Source organism: Salmo salar, chromosome ssa10 (genome assembly GCF_905237065.1).
Source record: "Salmo salar chromosome ssa10, Ssal_v3.1, whole genome shotgun sequence".
In the NCBI taxonomy this organism is placed as follows: Eukaryota; Metazoa; Chordata; class Actinopteri; order Salmoniformes; family Salmonidae; genus Salmo; species Salmo salar.
In genome coordinates this window covers 26,978,136-27,003,954 of record NC_059451.1, presented here as the reverse complement: position 1 = coordinate 27,003,954, position 25,819 = coordinate 26,978,136, and the positions used below count along the sequence as shown (strand labels likewise).

Sequence of the window (25,819 nt, the reverse complement as noted above, 5' to 3'; positions counted from 1 at the left end):
AAAAGCTGGAATAAATCATTCTCTCTACTATTATTCTGACATTTCACATTCTTAAAATAGAGTGGTGATCCTCACTGACCTAGGACAGGGAATTTTTACTAGGATTAAATGTCAGAAATTGTGAAAAACTGAGTTTAAATGTATTCGGCTAAGGTGTATGTAAACTTCCGACTTCAACTGTATATTATAGAACATGAGCTTCTAAATCTACCCCTCAGCTACTCTCAGTCCATCCCACCTATCTCTGTAAACCGCCCACTTGTGATTTCCATGTGCTATATATTTTTTAACTGCTGAGATGTTTCACATAAACTCTGAACCTGTCTAATCGCATACTATAGTATCTACAGATTGTGAGTTAAAGATAAGTATTTTTACTAAAAGTATTATTATATTGTTGATTGATTGACAATGGTTTTCCAAATCTCCCAACAGTGCTATTTGTAGGGTTAATTTTAGATAAATGTTGTGATTTTTCAGCCATACCTGAAATTGTGACCAGAAACAAGCTACATATGGGCAATACAAAAAAATTGACATTTTTTTTGTTGCTTAATATGGTCTTTAATAAAGGGCAGACAAACAAGTTCCCTACTTTCTTCCACTTGCATCCTCCATTTTTGCGGATTGCTTAGGTAGGTTACTTTACAGTTACTAGTTACCTGTCCATAATTGTAATCAGTAAAATAACTTTTGTATTACCGAAACTCAGTACGGTAATCATGTTACTTTTGGATTATTTTCCCCTTAAGATGCATTAGAAGAAGACTAACAGGATCCTTTAAACGCATTTGGTTTGTCATCATATGTCAATGCCATTGCGAAAACCAAAAGGTGTCATAATGTATTTTTATATAAAATACAAAAAACTCTATCCCAGGGTTTAAAAACACTGATGCAGGTTTTCCCATTTTTTTTACCTGGGCTTTGCTTCTTTCATATTTCTTTTGATTCTGACAAACTCCCCATTGCCTGCCAGTGACAAGCATACCCATAACATGATGCCGCCACCACATTACTTGAAAATATAGACATTTGCTAATCTTACTTGGCTGATGATTATGAAGTAAAAATGTATCTTGTTTCATCTGTATTCGTCAAAGGTAATGCAGTAGCACAGAGTGCAGGTGATTCTCTTATGTAACATTTGATGCGTTCTCCACACTCTCATCCTCACAAGAACGCACTCAAGAGAATGTCCTCGGAGAATGAACTCGGAGCATGATAGTGTGGAGCACCGTAGTATGCATATTGAGAAACAGCTACAGTTTATGGTGGGATCTCACATTTTGCAACACATGTTTTGAAAATGCATGTGATCAATCGAAGCATCGCATTTTGTTGTAATTTAAATTTCATACATGCTTCTGTACTTTTGTATCGGATCAGACTGCTTTGAAAATTTGACACAAGCACATTTATTGACTATAAAATCAACTAGCATGTCAGAAGGTGGGTGTTGCTGGTGCATGAAGTCAGGCGCAGGAGAGCAGAATGAGTGAGCAACGTACTTTACTCAAAATAAAGGCACAAGGTAACAATACACTTGACCAACAATAAACGGTAATCAATTACTCACGGGTGAAAACAGCACCCGTCGAAAACTAGCCATACCGTACCGAATGAACATAGAAACAATCACGCACAAAAACATGGGGGAAACAGAGGGTTAAATACATGAACATGTAATTGGGGAATGGAACCAGGTGTGTAGAAAACAAAGACAAAACAAATGGAAAATTAAAGGTGGATCGGTGATGGCTAGAATACCGGTGACGTCGAACGCCGCCCGAACAAGGAGAGGGACCGACTTCGGCGGAAGTCGTGACATAGCAAATGTTCATGTGCACTTTAAGCATTGCACCCACTCAGAGGAGAGGAAATAGAAAATGAAATGCAACGTACTGTTTACCAAATATAACAGAAATATCGACAATGTTGCAATATCCGGAAAGGGAACGAGATTGGATAGCGCTAGCCAGTAATTACTCTAAGATTATATGGAATATAAATGTAACATAAATTGATTTTAACAAACATTAACAAAAATGTATAATGGGGGAACAAAGTACTCAAATCGCGGGAGTTTGGACAGCACACAGGAGTAGTGGAGAGGGAGAGACACATGGTGTGTCTTCACTAAAACCGGTATACATTCAGATGGTTCACCGTTTACCCCAATCTTTTAATTAAGAAAATAAAGATATAGAGACTAGAAAGCGAGAGAGAAAGAGAGGGGGTTTCGTACAAATTACAGAGTCCTTATGGAGAACCTGTCATGTTTAAACTTATTGACAAAGAACAGCAAAGCCTTTAGTAGGTTTACTCAGCCCACTGGGTGGGTTCTTACAGTTAGGCCATTTGTTGAAACCCAATTTATTAAATTGTAAGTGCTGCATATGTTTCTTCCAATGCTTGATGATTGATATATAATTCATTCTAATTAACTTAATAATTATGACACACCCCTCACTATTGTCATTGGTTGCACTAATTGCACTGTTTGTCTACATAACCTGGTTCAAGCATTCATGAGATTACCCTGAAGGTACAGTGATGCCGAAACGTTGGTGATTTACCCAATAAAGTACTGGGAGTTTATGTGTGCGACTCTAATTTTATATTTATTTTTATAGATGATTGATATGGAACATAACTTATGAAGACTCCACTAAGGACGAATGTAGACACACAAGCCTTAAGAGTTACTACTGCATAATTCCTCTTATTAGATAACTGATGTTTTTCTCAGTTGCTCGCTCCCTCTTTCTCTTTCCTCTAGTGTAGCCTACACCATTTACACTATAGTTTGACTGCATCTTTGTGCAAATTAATAAAACAACTTTAGATATGTCACTCTCACTTTTCAAAGTAGTCCATAGGCTACCAATATGATGGTCTTTTTATGCTTTAGGATTTAGAGAGGTCTGTTTGCCATTTATGTTTGTTAAATACTGAATAATGTGGAATTGATTAGTACTGCAGCATTGGAATCTGGAGTTAGCCACCATAAAATTACAATTAAAATCAATACTGTGTCATATCCCTGCTCCACAAGCTGAACATGCCATTCTAACCTTGAGGCCTGTGCTATCCCTCACTTCAGGTCTTCAAGCATCAAGCTCAATAACCTAGCAGTGCGTGGATACTGTGCTTTGAAGTAGAGATAGCATTTTCTATCTCACTGCAACGACATCCGCAGTTTGTTTTAAAAGTTGGTTCATCATCTTTGTATTTGTCTGGTACTTTTCTGATTTGTAACTTCTTCCTCACCAGTTTGTGGTAAATGCACTTTTGGTTTGACTCTATGGTTTTTTCATCTATGAAGAGGAGATAAGTGGCATGCCATTCAATGAAGACCTTCAGTGCTTTCGTTGAAATTCCTCTGAACCTCTTGTTGTAGTAGTGCCTGAGAAAGTCCTTAGCTACTGTAGATGCTGATCCGCTGTCCATGGTCCTGAAATGCAAAACGAGGATACTGGAAAGGATACTGGCTGCAGTCTGAGTGAGAGAGCCAGAGAGTTAGTGAGATTTTGATAGCTCTTTATGGTGTTGCATTAGTGTACACAAGGTTTCGGTTTAGTTGCAGCCTTGTGCTATTTGGAGCCATATGACAGATTCAATGGACTTAGTCATTATTTAATGTATATTTAGAAAGTGGTATTGCAAGCAATATATTTGGCTCTTCATAAATCATATGCCGTTAAAAAGCTTCAGAATCTCTTGAAATGTATTTTTAATGCACTTATGTTTAGTCCATGTTTACATGTCTGTAGTTTACAAACCTGTAGATACATCCTTCAATTGTATTAATTTGAATAGTGAAAGTAGCTTAAATAAATCAGTCAACAAAAACAGTAGCTGTGATATTCACACTTCCATATGAAACAACCTTTAGAGGCTATTATCTGCGTCCTCTAATAGCTAATATTTGGTAGGGCAAACCAGATGAATCGCTAAGACATTGGAATTAGAGATGATAGATTATACAGCACATCTGGTTGGAACAGGTGCCGTTCTCATATCCCCACCATGCTATCTGCAGCTGTGCTTGTTTCAGCTAACAACTATGGCTCTGGATTGCTTTGCCAGCGCCTGCCACTTCTCAGTCGGTTTGTACAGTAGGTGGTTATTTCAAGTAAGGGTTGTAAAACAGATGTGTCTTTGGTTTGTGGTACAGTATGTTTCACTAATGTTCTCCCAACTACCACCAAGTGTAGCAATGTGTTGTGCTATGGGGTAGGCTAGGTTGTGTGTCATTAAATGAAATAGCTGTGATGATACATTACGCCCTTTTAAACTACACATGAGTGCAAGCAGACGATGTTCGTTCATGTAATGGGCACAGTTAAAGGTCAGTTATCAACCTTTGCCACAGGTGTCTGATAAGTTGTAAACAGCTCTCACTATGTCTGACCCTATTTGTATTCTTACAGCTCTACCATTGTTCACAAGAGCTACAGTCACAGTCTAATCAGTTAGAGTGCCAATATTCATTTTTGCAGAGAGCATTTCCATTTTGCAACCAATGTGTTGGAATGAAACGCTAGTAGCCATTAGTGCAACAGGAAAGCTGTTAGAGAATGGCAGACATGTAAATACAGCATCATGTGTTACAAAATAAGCATACAATTTGTAAGACACTTCCAAAATGATTTCCAGATCATATTCTGTAGGGGTTCTGTTGTCCTTAATCCATATTGCATTTGCCAGTGGGGTCTTTGATGTATTTGTATAAAAAAATAATAATGCATATATTTTAGAGCTCATACAGGAGCAACATACAGTTTCCTGTGAGGGTTGGTAGATGATGGTATTTCTGTGGATAGCGTGACGAGTGAAGGGATTTTCAGGAAGCGGGTGGATTAGCCCTCTCAGATGGCAGAAGGAGAGCGATCTGCTCTGACAGTGTGGTGGTTACCCCATCTGTCGATAATTAGCTCTGTGCTACCTGGCACCAGGTGGTCGGTCGCTTCCACACTCCATCCACACCACATGGACAGGCTGAGGCACGCAGAGCAGAGCAAAGCAGGTTGTCCTCTTGCCTGGGGAGTTAACTGTCTGCGAGCCAGTGGGCTAAGCCGGGCCTCTGGTCTAGGCTTATTTGACATTGTATAAATCACACAGCGGTGGAAAGATCCATGCTGTGAAATATATATATATATGTGTACGTATATATATATATATATATATATATATATATATATATATATATATATATACGTAGCCCTGCAAATAAAAGCTAGATGAACATCTTTGACGGCTTGTTATTTTGAAGATACCACCATTCAAAGCTTTCCCATTTTTCACCTGAACAGTAGCTAAGTTCCATTCTCTTCATCCCACGTATTGTCACTGTCGCTGTGCCTGCAGGGAGAAGCTGTGGTGAGGGATGGACAGGGTTAGTCCTCCCAGTCCTCCCATCCGTGTCTGATACATTATATACACATCTAACGGATAACAAGTTGATCACTTGAATTTTAATGAATCCAATGGAAAATTTATCCCAAGATTCTAGCTACATGAGTGGTGAAGGAGATGCCTGCAAAATAAATGCATCAATGAAGACCTTTCTACATATAACATTTTCAGATTTATTTCAGTAAGCAGCATATGTAGTATCTTGAAATCTATCATTCTTGGAAAGGAGGATATGCATCACTTTTTCAAAAGCATTTAGTTGAGGCATAACTGGCAACTAGACTACTTGCCAAGAGGTGAAAGGATTCCTGAATGCGATCTTTATTTTCTCAGGTAACCTTGGACGTGTTGATTACATCAGTGAATTTGAGTTTGATCTGTTCATCAGACCTGACACCTGTAACCCTCGCTTCAGAGTTTGGTTCAACTTCACAGTGGAGAACGTGCGGGAGACACAGGTAGGTGGTGGATTTCCCTGAAATTGTATTAATACTGTATACTGCATTCCAAGTATACACATATTTTCTATATTGACTGTTACTATTAACCTGTCTGCCTTCATTCAAATTTCTATGCACACTGTTATGGGTATTTAAAAAATAATGTGTCCGTAGCTCACAATTCCAAATGATTTCCAGTTTTGTTGTATCCTAGACCTTCAGAACAGAAGAGTTGTTTGTTTCATACCTGCTTCCTCATCACAGCACTGAGAAGCGCTAGCCACTTGCATGCGTTGAGCTCTCGGATTGGCTGAGAGCAGTGGTCACATGCCACAGAGATACTGTGTGAGGGAACAGAGCGTGTGTTTCATGTCTGCGGGCCGCTCAGGCTGCTGCCGAGGTCATTTGTTTAATTTTATCAACTCTGATTGGAGCTTCATCAGTTCTGTCATTTCGATCTAATTCAGAGAGAGAAAACAAGATACTAAAAAGGAGTCAACCGGCAGCGGAATTATATTCCTGCTGTCTAATGTGTAGGTATACAAGCCTGGGTAGCTCTATGTTGAATTATATTCCTGCTGTCTAATGTGTAGGTATACAAGCCTGGGTAGCTCTATGTTGAATTATATTCCTGCTGTCTAATGTGTAGGTATACAAGCCTGGGTAGCTCTATGTTGAATTATATTCCTGCTGTCTAATGTGTAGGTATACAAGCCTGGGTAGCTCTATGTTGAATTATATTCCTGCTGTCTAATGTGTAGGTATACAAGCCTGGGTAGCTCTATGTTGAAAAGAGAGAGCCTGGGCTAAGAGACAGACGGAGCGAGAGAGCGTGGATGAAAAAATTGAATGCTGCTGCTGTCTTCTGCAGCCCTGCCCTATCGGCCCCATCTCCCTGCAGTGCTGTAGTCAGCGCTAATCAAATTTTATGGCCAAGAGATGAATGGGAGCCCTTCGCCAGGAGCCTTATCGATTTTAGGGCCAGATACGGCCCGGCATCCTGCGCCAACAGGATATTTGCTGTTGTGGCAAAAAAAAGAGGAGAGCGAAAGGCTAGTGAGAAGCCCACACGAACATACACTCAATGACTCTTGCATACACACACATACACAGACATCTACAGGTGGGAAAAAGCAGTAGAAATTAACATTTTCACAACTAGCTTCTGAGTACTTTGTTGATGCCACACAGTCCTTTCTTTTTTTTAACTTTTATATATATCTCCAATTTCCCTTTTTAGAATGAGGGCCTGTGGGAATTGAATCTCCTTCAGTAGGAGGTTGTAGGGTGGTGCTTGTGTGTTTTGGTACGGTGTCGTGTGTGTGTTATACGTATGTGCACTGTAACTGTGTGGGGGTGGGGGTGGGTGTGGGGGTGGGGGGGGGTGAGAGAGAGTGAGTATGTTTGATGTAATTGTTATTTGGCGGTTTACTTGCATTTTATAAATAGAAATGAAAAAAATTATGTCATGAGTAAATAAATAAATAGAGCTATGTGGAAGCTGTGCTATAGAGATATCAGTACATTCACAAGGAACTGGGCTAGAGTGTTTTATCCAACTAAGCCCACCGACTCTCAGTCGAGAACAGTGAAATTGGAAACAGTAAAAGCCCGTGATATTGGAACTGAGATGACCATTTTGAAGGAATGTAAGCTGGTGAAAAAGATTTGGTCGGCCTCAATCAGCTTAGCAGCTTTGTGGAAATTGGCTGCACCATAGTACGGTTATGATGGATGGATGTCTTTTTCTTTTCTTCTGTACAAAACCTTCACCTCAAACTTCGTCTTGCTTTTGGTATGATGAGACTGATGCTGGTTAATTATGTTGCAACGACTGGGCAAAGCATAGCAGCACTCTAAACTGGAGTTATCATTCGAGTAATTTTGACTGTTGAGCCAGTTATTAAATCCTAGCATTTCATGTTAGTCTAATGTCACCTAACCATAAAATATAGTCTACATATTGATGGACACTGATAGTGTGTCAGTGATGAATTGATATTAGAACACTTCTGCTTGTGATATAATCTTTTTTATATATATATATATATATATATATATATATATATATATATATATATATATATATATATATATATATATATATACTTGTGTAGCAATTTTAGGCAATAAGCCAGCCATGTTACTGCATGTATCTGTTTAGTACAAATATATCTCTTTCATGCAGTATTTCAAATTGAGAGAGCATGGAAACTATTCAAGATTCTTCCCCATATTTTCTCACCTCTGAAAATATATATTGAGCTTTTTAACCAGTGGAAACAGTGATGTGCTGTGCTTATATTTAATCCATGCTATGGATGGTGGCTGTTTGACATCAAGCTGCGTGAAGGGCATGGCTGTGAGGTATTATCATAGAAATCTTTGGGGAGCAATACTATATATAATACAGTGAAACGACTGCCTTCAGCTACTGAAATTCATGTGTGATTTACAAGCTTCACTTATCCAGGAAAAGCTCAGCAGAGGCAGTTATTCTCCATAATCAAAAAATAGAAAGAATTTAGTTAGAATGTGAGGTGTCTTGAATTCCTAAAGGACAATACTCTCGCCAGAACTTTTTATATTGACATTTATTGATGATGATATGGTCTAATCTAACATGAGATATATGGGCAGTCATTTTGGGCAGTGTCATGCTGATAGGAACTATTAGATCACTCAGTTGTGCCCGACTGAGTGTCAAAGGGCATGATATAGATTTCGCAGATTTATGAATTCTTCTAATTGAGCATAAAAGGTCTTCAAATTTCCTCTGCACTTTGCTATATTCTGAATAGAATGTGAAATGTACAATTTGCACATCAGTTTAAGAGATGTGAATGTTTGGACATCTTTTGCAGTGTATTGAGGAGAAGAGAGAAAGGCTGCGTAGTTTGGAGTCCCTGACTTGTCCACGAGCACGGTAATGGATGTAATGCACATTGATTTGTTTTCGCAGAGGAGGGATGGGAATGTAGTTACGAGAATTGGCCTGTTTTTATGTACAGTGAGGTCCGAAATTATTGACACCCTTGATAAAGATGAGCAAAAATTACTGTATAAATAATTCAAATACTGAGCTACATTGTATGCAAAAAAAAGGGAAATTATTTTATTCTAATACAATTGGTCAAAGAAAGAGATTTTGTTTAACAAGTAATACGTTTTTTTTCTCAAAAAGGTAGAGGTATTTGTTTCAATACCTTTCAATACCTCACCTTTCGAGGATAATGGCATTGATATTTTTTTTATTTTTTTATTTCACCTTTATTTAAACCAGGTAGGCCAGTTGAGAACAAGTTCTCATTTACAACTGCGACCTGGTCAAGATAAAGCAAAGCAGTGCAACAAAAACAACAACACATGGAATAAACAAAAGTACAGTCAATAACACAACAGAAAAATCTATATAGTAGCGAAGTAATTACAATTTAGCAAATGAACACTGGAGTGATAGATGTGCAGATGATGATGTGCAAGTAGAAATACTGGTGTGTAAAAGAGCAAAAAAGTAAATAAAAACAATATGGGGATGAGGTAGGTAGTTAGATGGGCTATTTACAGTTTTATGAGTTGAAGAACACATTGGGAGTGATCTTAGACCATTCCTTCCAGATCCTTTATATCCTTCGTCTGCACTTAGGGATTGCACTCTTGGCCATTGGAAAATGTTGTTTTTTGTGGCCAATAAACCATTTCTTTGTGGATTTTGATGTGCGCTTGGAGTTATTGTCTTGCTGGAAGATCCACTTGCAGCCAAGTGTCAGCCTCCTGCAGAGACAACCAGGTTTTTGGCTAAAATGTCCTGGTACTGGGCAAAGTTCATGATGCCATTGACCTTAACAAGGGCCCCAGGACCAGTGGAAGCAAAATAGCACCATAACATCAAAGATCCACCACCATATTTGACAGTAGGTATGGGGTTCTTTTCTGCTTATGCATTCTCATTTAGATGCCAAACCCACCCCTGGTGTGCGTGGCCAAAGAGCTCTACTTTCATGTCATCTGACCACAGCACTGGTTCCAATCCATGTGCCAATGCCGTTTAGCAAACTCCGGATGTTTACATTTGTTGTATAAAATGAAAAATGCTTGCCAAAGCCGGCTTCTAGCACCTCTTGAATGCTGCATAATGTTTTTTTTTTTTTTATATATCTGTGATGGTCAGGTGTGACCTGACACCCTGTGGAAGGAAGCCTTGGTCCATGTCTGGACGTGGCTGTTTAACCCCTCCTTTCCTCTGTTGCCTGATGTCCTTCACTACTGATGGGGACAGCCGGGTCCCCCGTGACTGCCGGAAGATGAGTGTAATCATGGCCGGCGTGCCGTGGTGCGGCAGCGCGGTGTGGGGGCCTGCCTGCGGGAGGGCTTACGGTGCTGAGCTCCTGGATTAGAGGCTGCACAAGTAGTTTATCAGGTCTCTCCACACTGGCTCCCCCACTCTGCAACAGGTCTTGTCCTCTGTTTACTCTGCAATACTAAAAAGACTGCACAGGCAGAGTCCCTGTTTTTTATCCTTTACCTTTTCCCTTCTTGCTTTGCTTTGGGAGCAGGATAGCCATTTATATTTCCTATGCCTCTGCTCTGCTGCTGTGGTGAATGCTTTCAAGGTTTCTCTCCCAGTCACTATAGAAGAGGAATGGGCTTTTGTGGTTTATTCAAAGGGATTATTCAACAAAGTGGGATTTGGGAACAAATAGGCTTACATCGGATATAAAGTTTTGGATTGTAGGTTTAAAGCGTGGTAAGAACATAGTAAGAGAAAATGGCGAATTTGAAAGACATAGTCATTAAACAGTGCACTCAGAGAGTTCTGATGATATCAAGTAACTTTCCTCTCCAAGGGGAACTAATGGATCTTATTCTTTGTCAAGACCAATAGTCTTCAGATTTTGCATAATGAAATAGACAAAAGGATTTGAGGGCACACATTGGATTTTCTAATTATAGCAAAATCAGTTTCCATGGGTTATCTTCTGATGCGATACTCCTTATAAAAATGTATTGCTTTATTTTTAGCTTTATTCATTTAAAGCCTCCTAGTCAAATACATTCTGATCTGAGTTATGTTTTGAAACAGAACAGACACCAAGTAGACTAAAGCCAATTTAGCAGTAGAGCTACTTCTGTTTCTATGCAGTGTTTGAAATATGATCACTATAACAGAATTAATCTCAGTATTCACAGTATTAGTATGGACTGTTATTTAACAGATAAACAATCTTATTTTGGATTTGACAGTATAGAACCCCATCTCTGTATGCTGTGTTCATCAGGACTGTATATGCATCTGTGCTCCATATGGATACCAACAGAGTGACAATGTGTGAATCGCTGCCAAATCCAGTCACGGACTCCGGTCCTCGTCCCAAATCATGAAAGAGGAAGATTACATCTGTATGGCACTGCTACTACAAATATCAACTGCTACTACACATATCAGACAGACACAGGCGGACAATTTATATACATTAAAATATATATTTCTTTCAACTTTTGATGTCTCCGCCTTTTGATACTCCCTGCTATGGGTGGTGGGGGTGCCTGGGAGGCCTTTTGAGGTCCTAAAAGGCTGAAATTGGCTGAGCAGCACTGCTGAGCCCAGCATGTGAGGCGGCAGAGAGGAGATGAGCAGTGCCGTTGTAAGGGAAGCACTGGGGCCATGTGGAGCGCTGTGCATCTGCATGAAATTATCAATGCAGAGTCAGGACATGGATCATCCTTTACACAGCGTAATGAATACAGATTGCATACCGGATAGAGATGCTCTGCAATCTGCTGCGCCACAAATGAAACCACGGCTGTTCTAATCAAATAGTATTTTCATGCCAGCGCAGCCTTAAGTTGGACTAAATTCAATTCCAGATTCTGGGTTATAAATGTTGTAATTAGGCTATTGTTTTAAAGGGGGGCTTGGTGTTGGCTCCCTCGCGGTGTGAGCGTTCCCCGTTCTGTTGTGCTAACCCATTGGTGTCCAGATAATGGGAGGACTGAGTCCGATCACAGCACCACAGGGTTTAACGCCAGCATTCAGATGCAGACACGTTCATTATGCCAACTAGTGGCCTGGGAGCACACATTTTTTCCCTGTTTATTAAACAGCAAGGAGCTACTAAGCAGCACTGTGGTGCTGCTTTGATGCTGCTTTTGTTTCTATTTATGTGGTTAATTCAATCAGCAAACGTTCTCCTTCTCGCTGCACTGTTTGCTCATAATGGCTAATTACTTCATAAATTGTTCTCATGATGTTATATCTGTGTTTATATCCAATGGGGGGCATGGTGATGGTTGTGCTTTAGCATTGTGGAGTTGGGCTACACGTTTGTGACTGTCTGGGGGTTTTGGTAATGAGCTAGAGATGCTTAAGTGTTTCAGTTGTTCATTTGCTTACCCTTCACTTAGGAGTTGGTATAACATGGAAGATGTAGGCCTTCAGTGCATTATAAAATCAACACACAGATTCCTCATAGCTGGCTATCAAGCAGTAAGTGCTACACTCAGAACCATCACTCTGTAGGAGTGTAGACCGAAGCCTTGACTAGGCCTCATATTGAATAGCTAATTAAATCTCCATGTTGTTGGTCTAATTATCACTCATGTAACCAAATCAACCGTAAGACTAAATGAGCAGTTCGAGGGGAAAAAAACAACCCTTCTGTAAGATAATACAGGGACCACCCAGGTTAAACCAATTTCACAACAGTGAGATGCCCCTAATGTACTGTATTTGTTTGAAAATGCCAGGCAGGTTTGTCTTGTTTTGAAACATGCAAGTCCTCAGCCCACATTTGCATTTTCATTCTATTCAGTGGCTTTCACTTATTACTCAAATGTTGTTTTTGAATCTCTAATTCCCTGGATGGCTCTCTGTATTGAACGCAATTTCCCCTGTATTATTTGCTGTAGGAGGCTGCAGAGGGAGCTGCTGTCAATCTGTGTTCACGGTTAATGTTGTTAAGTAAAGCCAATATGGTTGTTTTCGCAGCGTGTTGTCATAAAGGTGGGGCTGGCGGGCGGTGTGCCTGGTAACATGAGAGCTAAGCGTGGGTGTCTGACTCCCCTGCTGCAGAAGAGGAGAGAGAGGAGAGGAGCCCATGCTGGGAGAGCCATTGATAGCCACTGCAATTGGGGCTCACTGTGAGGTGGAGGGCCAGCATAACACCCACTCACAATGGGCTGAAGTTTAATATAGGGCTCTAACTGAGGTCTCACGCTTAACCATGCTTAGGCAGGTTCAGGTGCTCTTGCTATAAATGCCCTAATGGTGCCAAAATGCTTTGAGATAATTATTGTAGGTAAAGGCAATGTGAATAGTAATAACTTTAATTGTTTTAACCATGTAACAGTGGCCTAATTATGGGAACCACTCTTTATTTCCTTTCTGAATGTACCCTTCTTAATAAGGATAATCTGCTATTAGCCTATGTTGTGGAAATAATATAGCCTAATCAGAAAAAAACAAAAATGTTTGAATATGTTAATTCATCAGTATTGCTTCATGACATTTGCAGTAGAATGCAGCTTTGTTAAATCTAACATATCAGGCGTGTTGTTGCTAGATGGTCCGTATAATATAATTAAGCAATAAGGCCCGAGGAGGTGTGGTATATGGCCAATAGGCCACGGCTCAGGGCTGTTCTTACGCACGACACAACGCGGAGTGCCAGGACACAGCCCTTAGCCGTGGTATATTGGCCATAAATCAAAAACCCCAGAGGTGCCTTATTGCTATTATAAACCGGTTACCAACATAATTAGAGCAGTAAAAATAAATGTTTTGTCATACCGATGGTATACGGTCTGATATACCACGGCTTTCAGCCAATCAGCATTCAGGGCTTGAACCACCCAGTTTATAATATAATAATATATGGTGTGTCGCAGTTAACCTAGATATGGCGTGATATGATGTCTTGGCCTTGGAGGGGAAGTGTGCGGTGCGACTAGCTGAGAGGGGAGTGTGGCGATGGTGGTCCGTGATGGGTCGTTGGTCCATGCAGGATTTTATCTCCCAGCAGCACCTTGGGGTCGCTGCCGCCTGAACTCTGCAGTTCCATAAATCAGAGCTGGGGCCTTGACAGTGTGTATTCTTCCTGTCGTGGCTGCAGGTAGATCCAGAGAGGCAGGATGTCAATGAAACAAAGCAGAACATATTCATGCTGTGGCGATTCAGTGCAGACCAGAGCCCTAGGGGATTTCTCATCGTCCATTTTTTCACTTCCTCCTCTTTGATGCCTGGGGTGCATCCTGCATGAATTTGTCACGACTTTGCTTACCAAGGGCTACCTCCTATCATTGGATGTACGCGCACACTCTTCTCTCTCACACGCTAACACACGTGCACTCACACACATTGAATATTTATAATGTTTTTTTTTATCAGTTGCCTTTTTGGGTGCATCATGCCTTTGGTGGGTGCATCATCCCAGTGTGATGGAGACTTTGAAAACCCACTGCTTGTACATCTTGTGTGTGATATCTACACCACAGCCTAGCCAGAGATTGTTTGCTAGGAGTAAACAGATGTTGTTTGTCTTTCAGATGTAGAGATTTAAGTACTCCAGGGAGCCAATGGACCTGTCCTTCTGTCTAAACTTCCTAACTGAATCAAAAGTTACTCATTGTTAACATATTTGGCTATATGAAGAGTGTTAAAAAGAAAAAGGGGAATGTTAGAAGTAGAGTGAGTGAGACAACATCTACCAGCTATATCACTATATAGGGCGGCAGGTAGTCTTAGCGGTTAGAGCGTTGGGCCAGTAACCGAAAGGTAGCTGGTTCGAATACCCGAGCCGACAAGGTAAACAATCTGTCGACGTGCCGTACTACTGTGGCACAACACATTTCACAGAAACAACACATTTCACTGCACCTCACCAGTGTATGTGGCAATAAAACATATTATAAGAATATATACAGTACCAGTCAAAAGTTTGGACACACCAACTCATTCAAGGGTTTTTCTTTACTTATCCTATTTTCTACAGAGAATTATAGTGAAGACATCCAATCTATGAAAACTATGAAATAACACACATGGAATCATGTAGTAACCAAAAAAGTGTTAAACAAATCAAAATATATTTTAAATTTTAGATTCTTCAAAGTAGCCACCCTTTGCACACTCTTGGTATTCTCTCGAGCAGCTTCATGAGATAGTCACCTGGAATGCATTTCAATTAACAGGTGTGCCTTGTTAAAAGTTAATTTGTGGAATTTATTTCCTTCTTACTGCATTTGAGGCAATCAGTTGTGTTGTGACAAGGTAGGGGTAGTATACAAGATAGCCCTATTTGGTAAAAGACGAAGTCCATAGTATGGCAAGAACAGCTCAAATAAGTAAAGAGAAACGACAGTCCATCATTACTTTAAGACATGAAGGTCAGTCCATGTGGAAAAGTTCAAGAACTTTGAACGTTTATTCAAGTGTAGTCGCAAAAACCATCAAGCGCTATGATGAAACTGGCTCTCATGAGGACTGCCTCAGGAAAGGAAGACCCAGAGTTACCTCTGCTGCAGAGGATAAGTTCATTAGCGTTACCAGCCTCAGAAATTGCAGCCCAAATAAATGCTTCACAGAGTTAAAGTAACAGACACATCTCATCATCAACTGTTCAGAGGAGACTGCGTGAATCAGGCCTTCATTGTAGAATTGCTGCAAAGAAACCACTACTAAAGGACACTAATAATAAAAAGAAACTGGCTTGGCTAAGAACCACGAGCAATGGACATTAGACCGGTGGAAATCTGTCCTTTGGTCAGATGAGTCCAAATTTGAGATTTTTGGTTCCAGCCGCCGAGTCATTGTGAGACGCAGAGGAGGTGAATGGATGATCTCTGTATGTGTAGTTCCCACCGTGAAGCATGAAGGAGGAGGTGTGATGGTGTGGGTGTGCTTTGCTTGTGACACTGATTTATTTAGGATTCAAGGCACACTTAACCTGTTGGGGCTAGGGGGCAGTATTTGCACGGCCGGATAAAAAACGTACCCGATTTAATCTTGTTACTACTCCTGCCCAGTAACTAGAATATGCATATAATTATTGGCTTTGGATAGAAAACACCCTAAAGTTTCTAAAACTGTTTGAATGCTGTCTGTGAGTATAACAGAACTCATTTGGCAGGCCAAAACCTGAGAAGATTCCTTACAGGAAGTGGCCTGTCTGACAATTTCTTGCCCTCCTTGATCATCTCTAACAAATACAGAGGATCTCTGGCATGACGTGACACTTCCTACGGCTCCCATGGGCTCCCAGAAGGCGGGAAAAAGCTGAACGATGTAATTCCATCCCCAGGCTGAAACACATTAGCTAGTTTAGCAAGTGCTCTATCAGAGGGCCATTAGACTGAGGCTCGTGCATGAGGGGATAGCATGCTTTTACTTTCACTCTCTTTGTAATAAAAAAACGATTTCCCGGTCGGAATATTATCGCTTTTTTACAAGAAAAATGGCATAAAAATTGATTTTAAACAGCGGTTGACATGCTTCGAAGTACGGTAATGGAATATTTAGAAATGTTTTGTCACGAAATGCGCCGTGCTCGTAACCCTTCTTTACCCTTTCGGATAGTGTCTTGAACGCACGAACAAAACGCCGCTATTTGGATATAACAATGGATTATTTGGGACCAAACCAACATTTGTTATTGAAGTAGAAGTCCTGGGAGTGCATTCTGACGAAGACAGCAAAGGTAATAACATTTTTCTTATAGTAAATCTGAGTTTGGTGAATGCTAAACTTGCTGGGTGTCTAAATAGCTAGCCCTGTGATGCCGGGCTATCTACTGAGAATATTGCAAAATGTGCTTTCACCGAAAGTCTATTTTAAAATCGGACATAGCGAGTGCATAGAGGAGTTCTGTATCTATAATTCATAAAATAATTGTTATGTTTTTTTGTGAACGTTTATCGTGAGTAATTTAGTAAATTCACCGGCAGTGTTCGGTGGGAATGCTAGTCACACGCTAGTCACATGCCAATGTAAAAAGCTGTTTTTTTATATAAATATGAACTTGATTGAACAAAACATGCATGTATTGTATAACATAATGTCCTAGGGTTGTCATCTGATGAAGATCATCAAAGGTTAGTGCTGCATTTAGCTGTGGTTTTGGTTTATGTGACATTATATGCTAGCTTGAAAAATGGGTGTCTGATTATTTCTGGCTGGGTACTCTGCTGACATAATCTAATGTTTTGCTTTCGTTGTAAAGCCTTTTTGAAATCGGACAGTGTGGTTAGATTAATGAGAGTCTTGTCTTTAAAATGGTGTAAAATAGTCATATGTTTGAAAAATTGAAGTTTTTGCATTTTTGAGGTATTTGAATATCGCGCCACGGGATTACACTGGCTGTTGAGTAGGTGGGACGCAAGCGAGCCCATAGAGGTTAACCAGCATGGCTACCACAGCATTCTGCAGTGATACGCCATCCCATCTGGTTTGCGCAACATACCTCCAGGCTGGGTAAGGGCTATTTTACCAAGAAGGAGAGTGATGGAGTACTGCATCAGATGACCTGGCCTCCACAATCACCCAACCTAAACCCAATTGAGATGGTTTGGGATGAGTTGGACCGTAGAGGGAAGGAAAAGCAGCCAGCAAGTGCTCAGCATATGTGGGCACTCCTTCAAGACTGTTGGAAAAGCATTCCAGGTGAAGCTGGTTGAGAGAATGCAAAGCTGTCATCAATGCAAAGGGTGGCTGCTTTTAAGAATTTTAAATGTTATATATATTTTGATTTGTTTAACACTCTTTTGGTTACTACATGATTCCATATGTGTAGAATGTAGAAAATAGGAAAAATAAAGAAAAACCCTTGAATGAGTAGGGGTGTCCAAACTTTTGACTGGTACTGTATATACTGTACAGTTGAAGTCGGAAGTTTACATACACCTTAGCCAAATACATTTAAAGTTTTTCACAATTCCTGACATTTAATCATAGTAGAAATTCCCTGTCCTTGGTCAGTTAGGATCACCACTTTATTTTAAGAATAGAAAATGTCAGAATAATAGTAGAGAGAATGATTTATTTCAGCGTTTATTTCATTCATCACATTCCCAGTGGGTCATAAGTTTACATATACTCAATTAGTATTTGGTAGCATTGCCTTTAAATTGTTTAACTTGGGTCAAAGTTTAGGGTAGCCTTCCACAGGTTTCCCACAATAAGTTGGGTGAATTGTGGCCCATTCCTCCTGACAGAGCGGGTGTAACGGAGTCAGGCTTGTAGGCCTCCTTGCTTGCACACACTTTTTCAGTTCTGCCCACAAATTTTCTATAGGATTGAGGTCAGGGCTTTGTGATGGCCACTCAGATACATTGACTTTGTTGTCCACAACTTTGGAAGTATGCTTGGGGCCATTGTCCATTTGGAAGACCCATTTGCGACCAAGCTTTAACTTCCAGACTGATGTCTTCAGTATATCCACATAATTTTCCTACTTCATTATGCCATCTATTTTGTTAAGTGCACCAGTGCCTCCTGCAGTAAAGCACCCCCACGACATGATGCTGCCACCCCGTGCTTCACGGTTGGGATGGTGTTCTTCGGCTTGCAAACCTCCCCTTTTTTCTTCCAAACATAACGATGGTCATTATGACCAAACAGTTCTATTTTTGTTTCATCAGACCAGAGGACATTTCTCCAAAAAGTATGATCTTTGTCCCCATGTGCAGTTGCAAACCGTAGTCTGGCTTTTTTATGGAGGTTTTGGAGCAGTGGCTTCTTCCTTGCTGAGCGGCCTTTCAGGTTATGTCGATATAGGACTCGTTTTGCTGTGGATATTGATATTCTTGTACCTGTTTCCTCCAGCATCTTCACAAGGTCCTTTGCTGTTGTTCTGGGATTTATTTGCACTTTTCGCACCAAAGTACGTTAATCTCTAGGAGACAGAGCGCTTCTCCTTCCTGAGCGGTATGACGGCTGCGTGGTCCCATGGTGTTTATACTTGCGTACTATTGTTTGTACAGATGAACGTGGTACCTTCAGGCGTTTGGAAATTGCTCCCAAGGATGAACCAGACTTGTGGAGGTCAAAAATATATTTCTGAGGTCTTGGCTGATTTCTTTTGATTTTCCCATGATGTCAAGCAAAGAGGCACTGAGTTTGAAGGTAGGCCATGAAATACATCCACAGGTACACCTCCAATTGACTCAAATGATGTCAATTAACCTATCAGAAGCTTCTAAAGCCATGACATCATTTTCGGGAATTTTTCAAGCTGTTTAAAGGCGCAGTCAACTTAGTGTATGTAAACTTCTGACCCACTAGTATTGTGACACAGTGAACTATAAGTTAAATGATATATCTGTAAACAATTGTTGGAAAAATGACTTGCGTCATGCACAAAGTAGATGTCCTAAACGACTTGCCAAAACTATAGTTTGTTAACAAGAAATTTGTGGAGTGGTTGAAAAACGGGTTGTAATGACTCCAACCTAAGTGTATGTAATCTTCTGACTTCAACTGTATATTGTTTTATACTGTTATTTTTTGTGACATATGTCAACATTATTTTCAAAATCATCAAAGAATCTTGAATTGTGTTTGACCAAATACAAAAAGTCTGCATATGACATTCCATTTACATTTTAGTCATTTAGCTGAAACTCTTATCCAGAGTGACTTAGAGTTTGTTCATTCATCTTAAGATATCTAGGTGGGACCACCACATACAGTACCTCATTCGTAGTAAGTACATTTTTCCTCAGTAAAGTAGCTATCAGCAAAGTCAGTGCCAGTAAATAAAATGGTGAGTGTTAGTTCATGAAAAGGCAAGGTTGTTGTTGTTTAGTTTTTTTGGGTGTGTTAGCTGTGGGATTATTTAAGATACTCTTTGAAGAGTTAGGGTTTCAGACGATAACTAGCAGCTGACCACACCTCGTGAATCTTTAATTGATCACACTGAATATATTGTCAGTTTAATTGCACTAAAAAGACATTGTAAAGTGAAAGTTCATCCAATATATGGGATTGAATGGAACTATAACTATAGACGGACTGACTTCTGCTCCATGGAAGCATCGTTTTCATGATGTCAGTTAACCCATCTATAGATTCAAATGTAAATTACACATTCATTATTTCCTACATGAATAACTCTCCTGATTTAACTTGATGATCTACGGTTGAGAGTGGAAAGCTGTAACATCACTGTTTCACGGAGTCGTTGCTGAACGACGACACGGATAATAAAGAGCTGGCTGGGTTTTCCGTGCATCTGCAGGACAGAGCAGCTACGTCTGGTAAGACGAGGGGCGGGGGTGTGTGTCTATTTGTCAATAATTGCTGGTGCGCAATGTCTAATATTCAAGTCTCGAGGTATTGCTCGCCTGAGGTAGAGTACCCCATGATAAGCTGTAGACCACACTATCTACCAAGAGAGTTCTCATCTATATTATTCAAACTGATGCTTGCACTAAGACCGTACTCAACGAGCTGTATAAGGCCATAAGCAAACAAGAAAATGCTCACCCAGAAGCGACATTCCTAGTGGCCGGGGACTTTAATGCAGGCAAACTTAAATCCGTTTTACGTCATTTTTAAAAGCATGTAACATGTGCAACCGGAGAGAAAAAAATAACTCTAGACCACCTTTAATCCACACACAGAGACGCATACAAACTCTCCCTCGCCCTCCATTCGGCAAATCTGACCATAATTATATCCTGCTGATTCCTGCTTACAAGCAAAAACTAAAGCAGGAAGTACCAGTGACTCGCTCAATACCGAAGTGGTCAGATGACGTAGATGCTACGCTACAGGAGTGTTTTGCTAGCACAGACTGGAATATGTTCCGTGATTCATCCAATGGCATTGAGGATTATACCACCTCAGTCACCAGCTTCATCAATAAGTGCATCGACGACGTCATCCCCACAGTGACCGTAAGTACATATCCCAACCGGAAGCCATGGATTACAGGCAACATCAGCACCGAGTTAAAGGCTAGAGGTGCCGCTGTCAAGGAGTGCGACACTAATCCGGACACTTATAAGAAATCGCGCTATGCCCTCAGATGAACCATCAAACAGGCAAAGCGTCAATACAGGACTAAGACTGAATGCTACTACACCGGCTCTGATGCTTGTCGGATGTGACAGGGCTTGCAAGCTATTAAGGACTACAAAGGGAAACTGCCCATTGACGCGAGACAACAACAACCTCTCCCTCAATGTGAGCAAAACAAAGGAGATGATCGTGGACCAAAAGAAAAGGAGGGCCAAACTGGCCCCCGTTAACATTGACGGGCTGTAGTGGAGCGGGTCGAGAGTTTCAAGTTCCTTGGTGTCCATATCACCAACGAACTATCATGGTCCAAACACACCAAGACAGTCGTGAAGAGGGCACGACAACACCTTTTCCCCCTCAGGAGACTGAAAAGATTTGGTATTGGTCACCAGATCCTCAAAAATGTCTGTAGCTGCACCATCGAGAGCATCCTGACCGGTTGCATCATCGCCTGGTATGGCAACCGTTCGGCACTACAGAGGGTAGTGGGTACGGCCCAATACATCACTGGGGCCAAGCTTCTTTGGACCTATATACTAGGTGGTGTCAATCTTTTATTTAGTAAATATTTTCTTATCTCTATTTCTTGAACTGCACTGTTGGTTAAGGGCTTGTAAGTAAGCATTTCACGGTACGTCTACACCTGTTGTATTCGGCGCATGTGACAAATACAATTTTATTTGCTTCAATATAAGATACGTTTTGCATTAATAACATTACATTATGCCCTCATTGTTAAATAGTTTGACATATTAGTAGACTTATTTAAATACAGTTATTTGTGAAGGTTAAGCCCATTAATACAATTGATTTGGTATGTTTTGGGGACACCTGTAAATAACATGAAAATATTGTTTCCCTTCTTTGAAATTTCATATCAGTGTTGGCCAACATAAAACTGACAGGCTATCAGTGCTGTCAAACTATTTATCCCAAAGGACTGCCACCATGGGTGGCTGGCAGTGAATATACGATGCTACGCAGTTGAAATGCTGAGGACTGGAAAAATAAGAACATTTAAATGGAAAAGACGTACATAAAAGCCAAGAGAGTAAAAAGTTTGGAGTATAATGAGCAGTTGGAATGTGTGTTTTGTTGAATTAATCAGCCAAGAGGAGTGCTGTTAGAACACATAAAAAGTAGGCTGAATGCTTTTCATGTGACATGTGTAATTAAGAATGATTTTATACTCCTTGTATTCACAGGCTCTGAGAGAGCGGACGAAGAATGTTCATCTTCTTCTGTAGTTGATGAGATGCAGCTTTTAATTACACCCCTATTAGAATGACACCATTTCCCTTTCCAAATGTAAATCTTACTGTCATACTTGAATGTTGGGATGTTTTGAGAGAGGGCCCTTTTGTGAAGGCTGTACTCTGACACCAGACCATCTCTACAGCCAGAACATTCTTTATTAGACTCACTTTGACATTTGGAGAAGTGTGCTCTCAGTTTGCATGCAACAAGTGAATAATAGGCTACATCCTTGTCTGTCTCAAATAAGCCCAAAATCAGAGTTGTGTTTTACAGGTCAACAGGACCTCTAAAAGCAAAAGCAAAGCCCCAAAAGAGAGACGGTACGGGGCAGATCAGACGTGAATGATGGAGCGCTAGTGTTATGGAGAAAGACACTGGTTGTAGTGGACTGCCAGGTGCCATCATCTCACTGAGCAGACAGGAGTGGAAGACCGAGGGCATGACACTGGACAAGTATATCTGCTCAGGGTTGTCTCTGCTGTCTCAATCTGTCATGGTTACTTCAACATTTTCAATTGTATGGAGAGTAATTGGTTACTCTGTTTGTTTTGGTATTTTGTTAGATTCGAAATACACAGAAAACAAAATGTTTTCCCTTGGACTATTTATTACTCCACATGTTAATGTTCTGTCGGGTTGAAAATATTAGCGTTTCGGGTTCAGCAATTCCAGCTAAACAACTTATTTCACTTGTCTGATGGTACAGTAGATGTGCTGGAGGAAAGACACCACAACCAATATAGGCCTTTTTCTTGTCGGTTTGCAGAATCTCACATCTTTACTTTAGTGTGCCGAGAAGCACTACATAACCATTATAAATATTCCAAGCAAGAGGAATTTTCATCATTATCAAATCAAGCAATGAAATGTCCATTGAAATGATTGCTATCAAAATGTTAGCGATAAGTAATTGCACGGTATCTAATGTAGACAGATGGGCCTTGCAGACTGGCCTATTTTTAACACAGGTTGAGTTGTTGTGGCTGAGCCCGTCATCAACAAAAACTACATTAACCTCAGCAGCCATGCCTGTGGGACTCATACTTCAATTTCTTACCGAGAAATACAGTTCCTGGCTCAGGGCACACAGGCAAGCAGTGTTGTTAATGGCTTATTTACTGTTTAATGGCTATACTGAACCAAAACAGCAATTCATGTAAAAAAAAAAAAGGCAATTAAACAGCAGGGTTTGGTGGAAGTTATTTGCTAACTTCATCTGGGCTTTGCATTCTGCACACCTCTGATAACTTTGGCTCACTTTATGTGGAGCCAGAGGAAGCTCATATTACAGTTACTTCCAACTCAGGAAATAGGCTAGTATCTATACACAATCCTTTCCTGTACTACAGATAGTGGCCTTTATATGCCATGCTTTTCATGTATTCTATGGATGCCATCTTACAACACAGCTTTTAAATCTGCTTATCATCAACCTCTACTCTATGTTTTAGTATTCCAGATCATGAAAAACCAACAACACAGCTCAATGTGCTTCATAATATCCATATTTAAGCAGTTGGGTCCTCTTTTTCTCCATCTCCTTTTCTCCTTGACTCTTTTTATTTCTCTCCTATTCCAATTCCCAATCTCCACAATCTCTTTCTCTTCCCATCCTTTTCTACTCTTTCTCTGTGACTCTCTCTAGCCTTGATAATACCATCGCTCAAGCAGTGAGGTGTTGCAGGCACTTTGTTGCTGACCATGGTGCTGAAAGCCTCCTGCCTTCAAATTGCCAGAGTGTTCATTTCATGGTTCATATACCCCGGTCTCCATTTGTCAGGGCGCCGTTAGCGTGGGTGCTTATTTCTTTAACCCCTTCCCTTACAAATGATAACAAATCAAACACACATTTGTTTCGGCTCATGGGGACGGCTCTCTGCCATGGCCGTGATTTCAATTAAGGGGGTGGGTACGTGTTGTGTTGAGTGAGTGGTTATTTGAGCTGTGTGCCACCCTTGGCCATTGTTCTACTTGCTGTTTAGTCTTTGAATTCCCCTTTCGAGAGGCTAGGTCAATGTTGCAGTCATGTATGGTACTTAAAGCTGTAATATGTCACTTTTTGGGCAACCCAACCAAATTCACATAGAAATTTGAGTTATACAATGCCTTCAGAAAGTATTCACACCCCTTGATTTTTTCCACATTTTGTTGTGTTACAGACAGAATTTAAAATGGATTAAATATAAGAAAAAATGTCACTGGTCTACACACAATACCCCATAATGTCAAAGTGGAATTATGTTTTTCAGAATTTGTACAAATTAATTAAAAATGAAAAACTGAGATGTCTTGAGTCAATAATTATTCAACCTCTTTGTTATGGCAAGCCTAAATAAGTTCAAGAGTAAAACTTTGCTTATTATAGTGTAACATGATTTTTTTAATGAATATCTAATCTCTGTACCCCACACATACAATTACCTGTAAGGTCCCTCAGTCGTGCAGTGAATTTCAAACACAGATTCAACCACCATGACCAGGTAGGTTTTCCAATGCCTCGCAAAGAATGGCACCTATTGGTAGATGTGAAAAAATAAATAAAATAAAAGCAGATGTTGAATATCCCTTTGAGTTTCAATACACCCAGTCACTACAACGATACAGGTGTCCTTTCTAACTCAGTTGCCGGAGAGGAAGGAAACCGCTCAGGGATTTCACCATGAGGCCAATGGTGACAGTTACAGAGTTTAATGGCTGTGAAAGGAGATAACTGAGGATGGATCAACACCATTGTAGTTACTCCATAACACTAACCTAAATTACAGAGTGAAAAGAAGGAAGCTTGTACATAATAAACATTTTCCTAAGCATGCATCCTGTTTGCAACAAGGCACCAAAGTAATATTGCAAAACATTTGGCAAAGCAATTAACTTTTTCCCCAGAATACAAAGTGTTATGTTTGGGTCAAATCCAATACAACCACTCTCCATATTTCCAAGTGTAGTGGGGGCTGCATCATGTTATGGATATGCTTGTAATTATGAAGGACTGTGGAATTTTTCAGGATAAAAAATAAATGGAATGGAGCTTTGCATAAGCAAAATCCTAGAGGAAAACCTAGTTCAGTCTGCTTTCCACCAGCACTGGGAGATTAATTCACCTTTCACCAGGACAATAACCTAAAACACTAGGCCAAATCTGCACTGGAGTTGCTTACAAAGAAGACATTGAATGTTCCTGAGTGGCAGAGTTACAGTTTTGACTTAAATCTACTTCAAAATCTATTAAAAAGACCTAAAAATGGTTGTCTAGCAATGATCAACAAACAATTTGACATAGCTTGAAGAATTTTGAAAAAAATAACAGGCAAATGTTACACGGTCCAGGTGTGGAAAGCTCTTCTTAGAGACTTACCACTGTAATCACTGCCAAAGGTGCTACAAAGTATTGACTCAGGGGTGTGAATACTTACAGTACCAGTCAAAAGTTTGGACACACCTACTCATTCCAGGGTTTTTCTTTATTTTGACTATTTTCTACATTGTAGAATAATGGTGAAGAAATCACAACTATGAAATAACACATATGGAATCATGTAGTAACCAAAAAAGTGTTAAACAAATCCAAATATATTTCATATTTGAGATTCTTCAAAGTAGCCACCCTTTGCCTTTAAAAAAAATAAAATGTTGATGACAGCTTTGCCTTGATGACAACTTTTCACACTCTTGGCATTCTCTCAAC

The 25,819-nt window shown here is 40.2% G+C and overlaps 1 protein-coding gene across 1 annotated transcript in view; it reads left to right on the top strand.

Moving 5' to 3' along the window:
• Nucleotides 1-25,819, top strand: part of LOC106613892 (cytosolic carboxypeptidase 6) — a 402,565-nt gene that overhangs the window by 23,588 nt on the left and 353,158 nt on the right. The window contains exon 3 of the mRNA XM_045687571.1: nt 5,755-5,879. Within this exon, the coding sequence (XP_045543527.1) occupies nt 5,755-5,879 (125 nt within the window). The remainder of the gene's footprint in view (nt 1-5,754; nt 5,880-25,819) is intronic.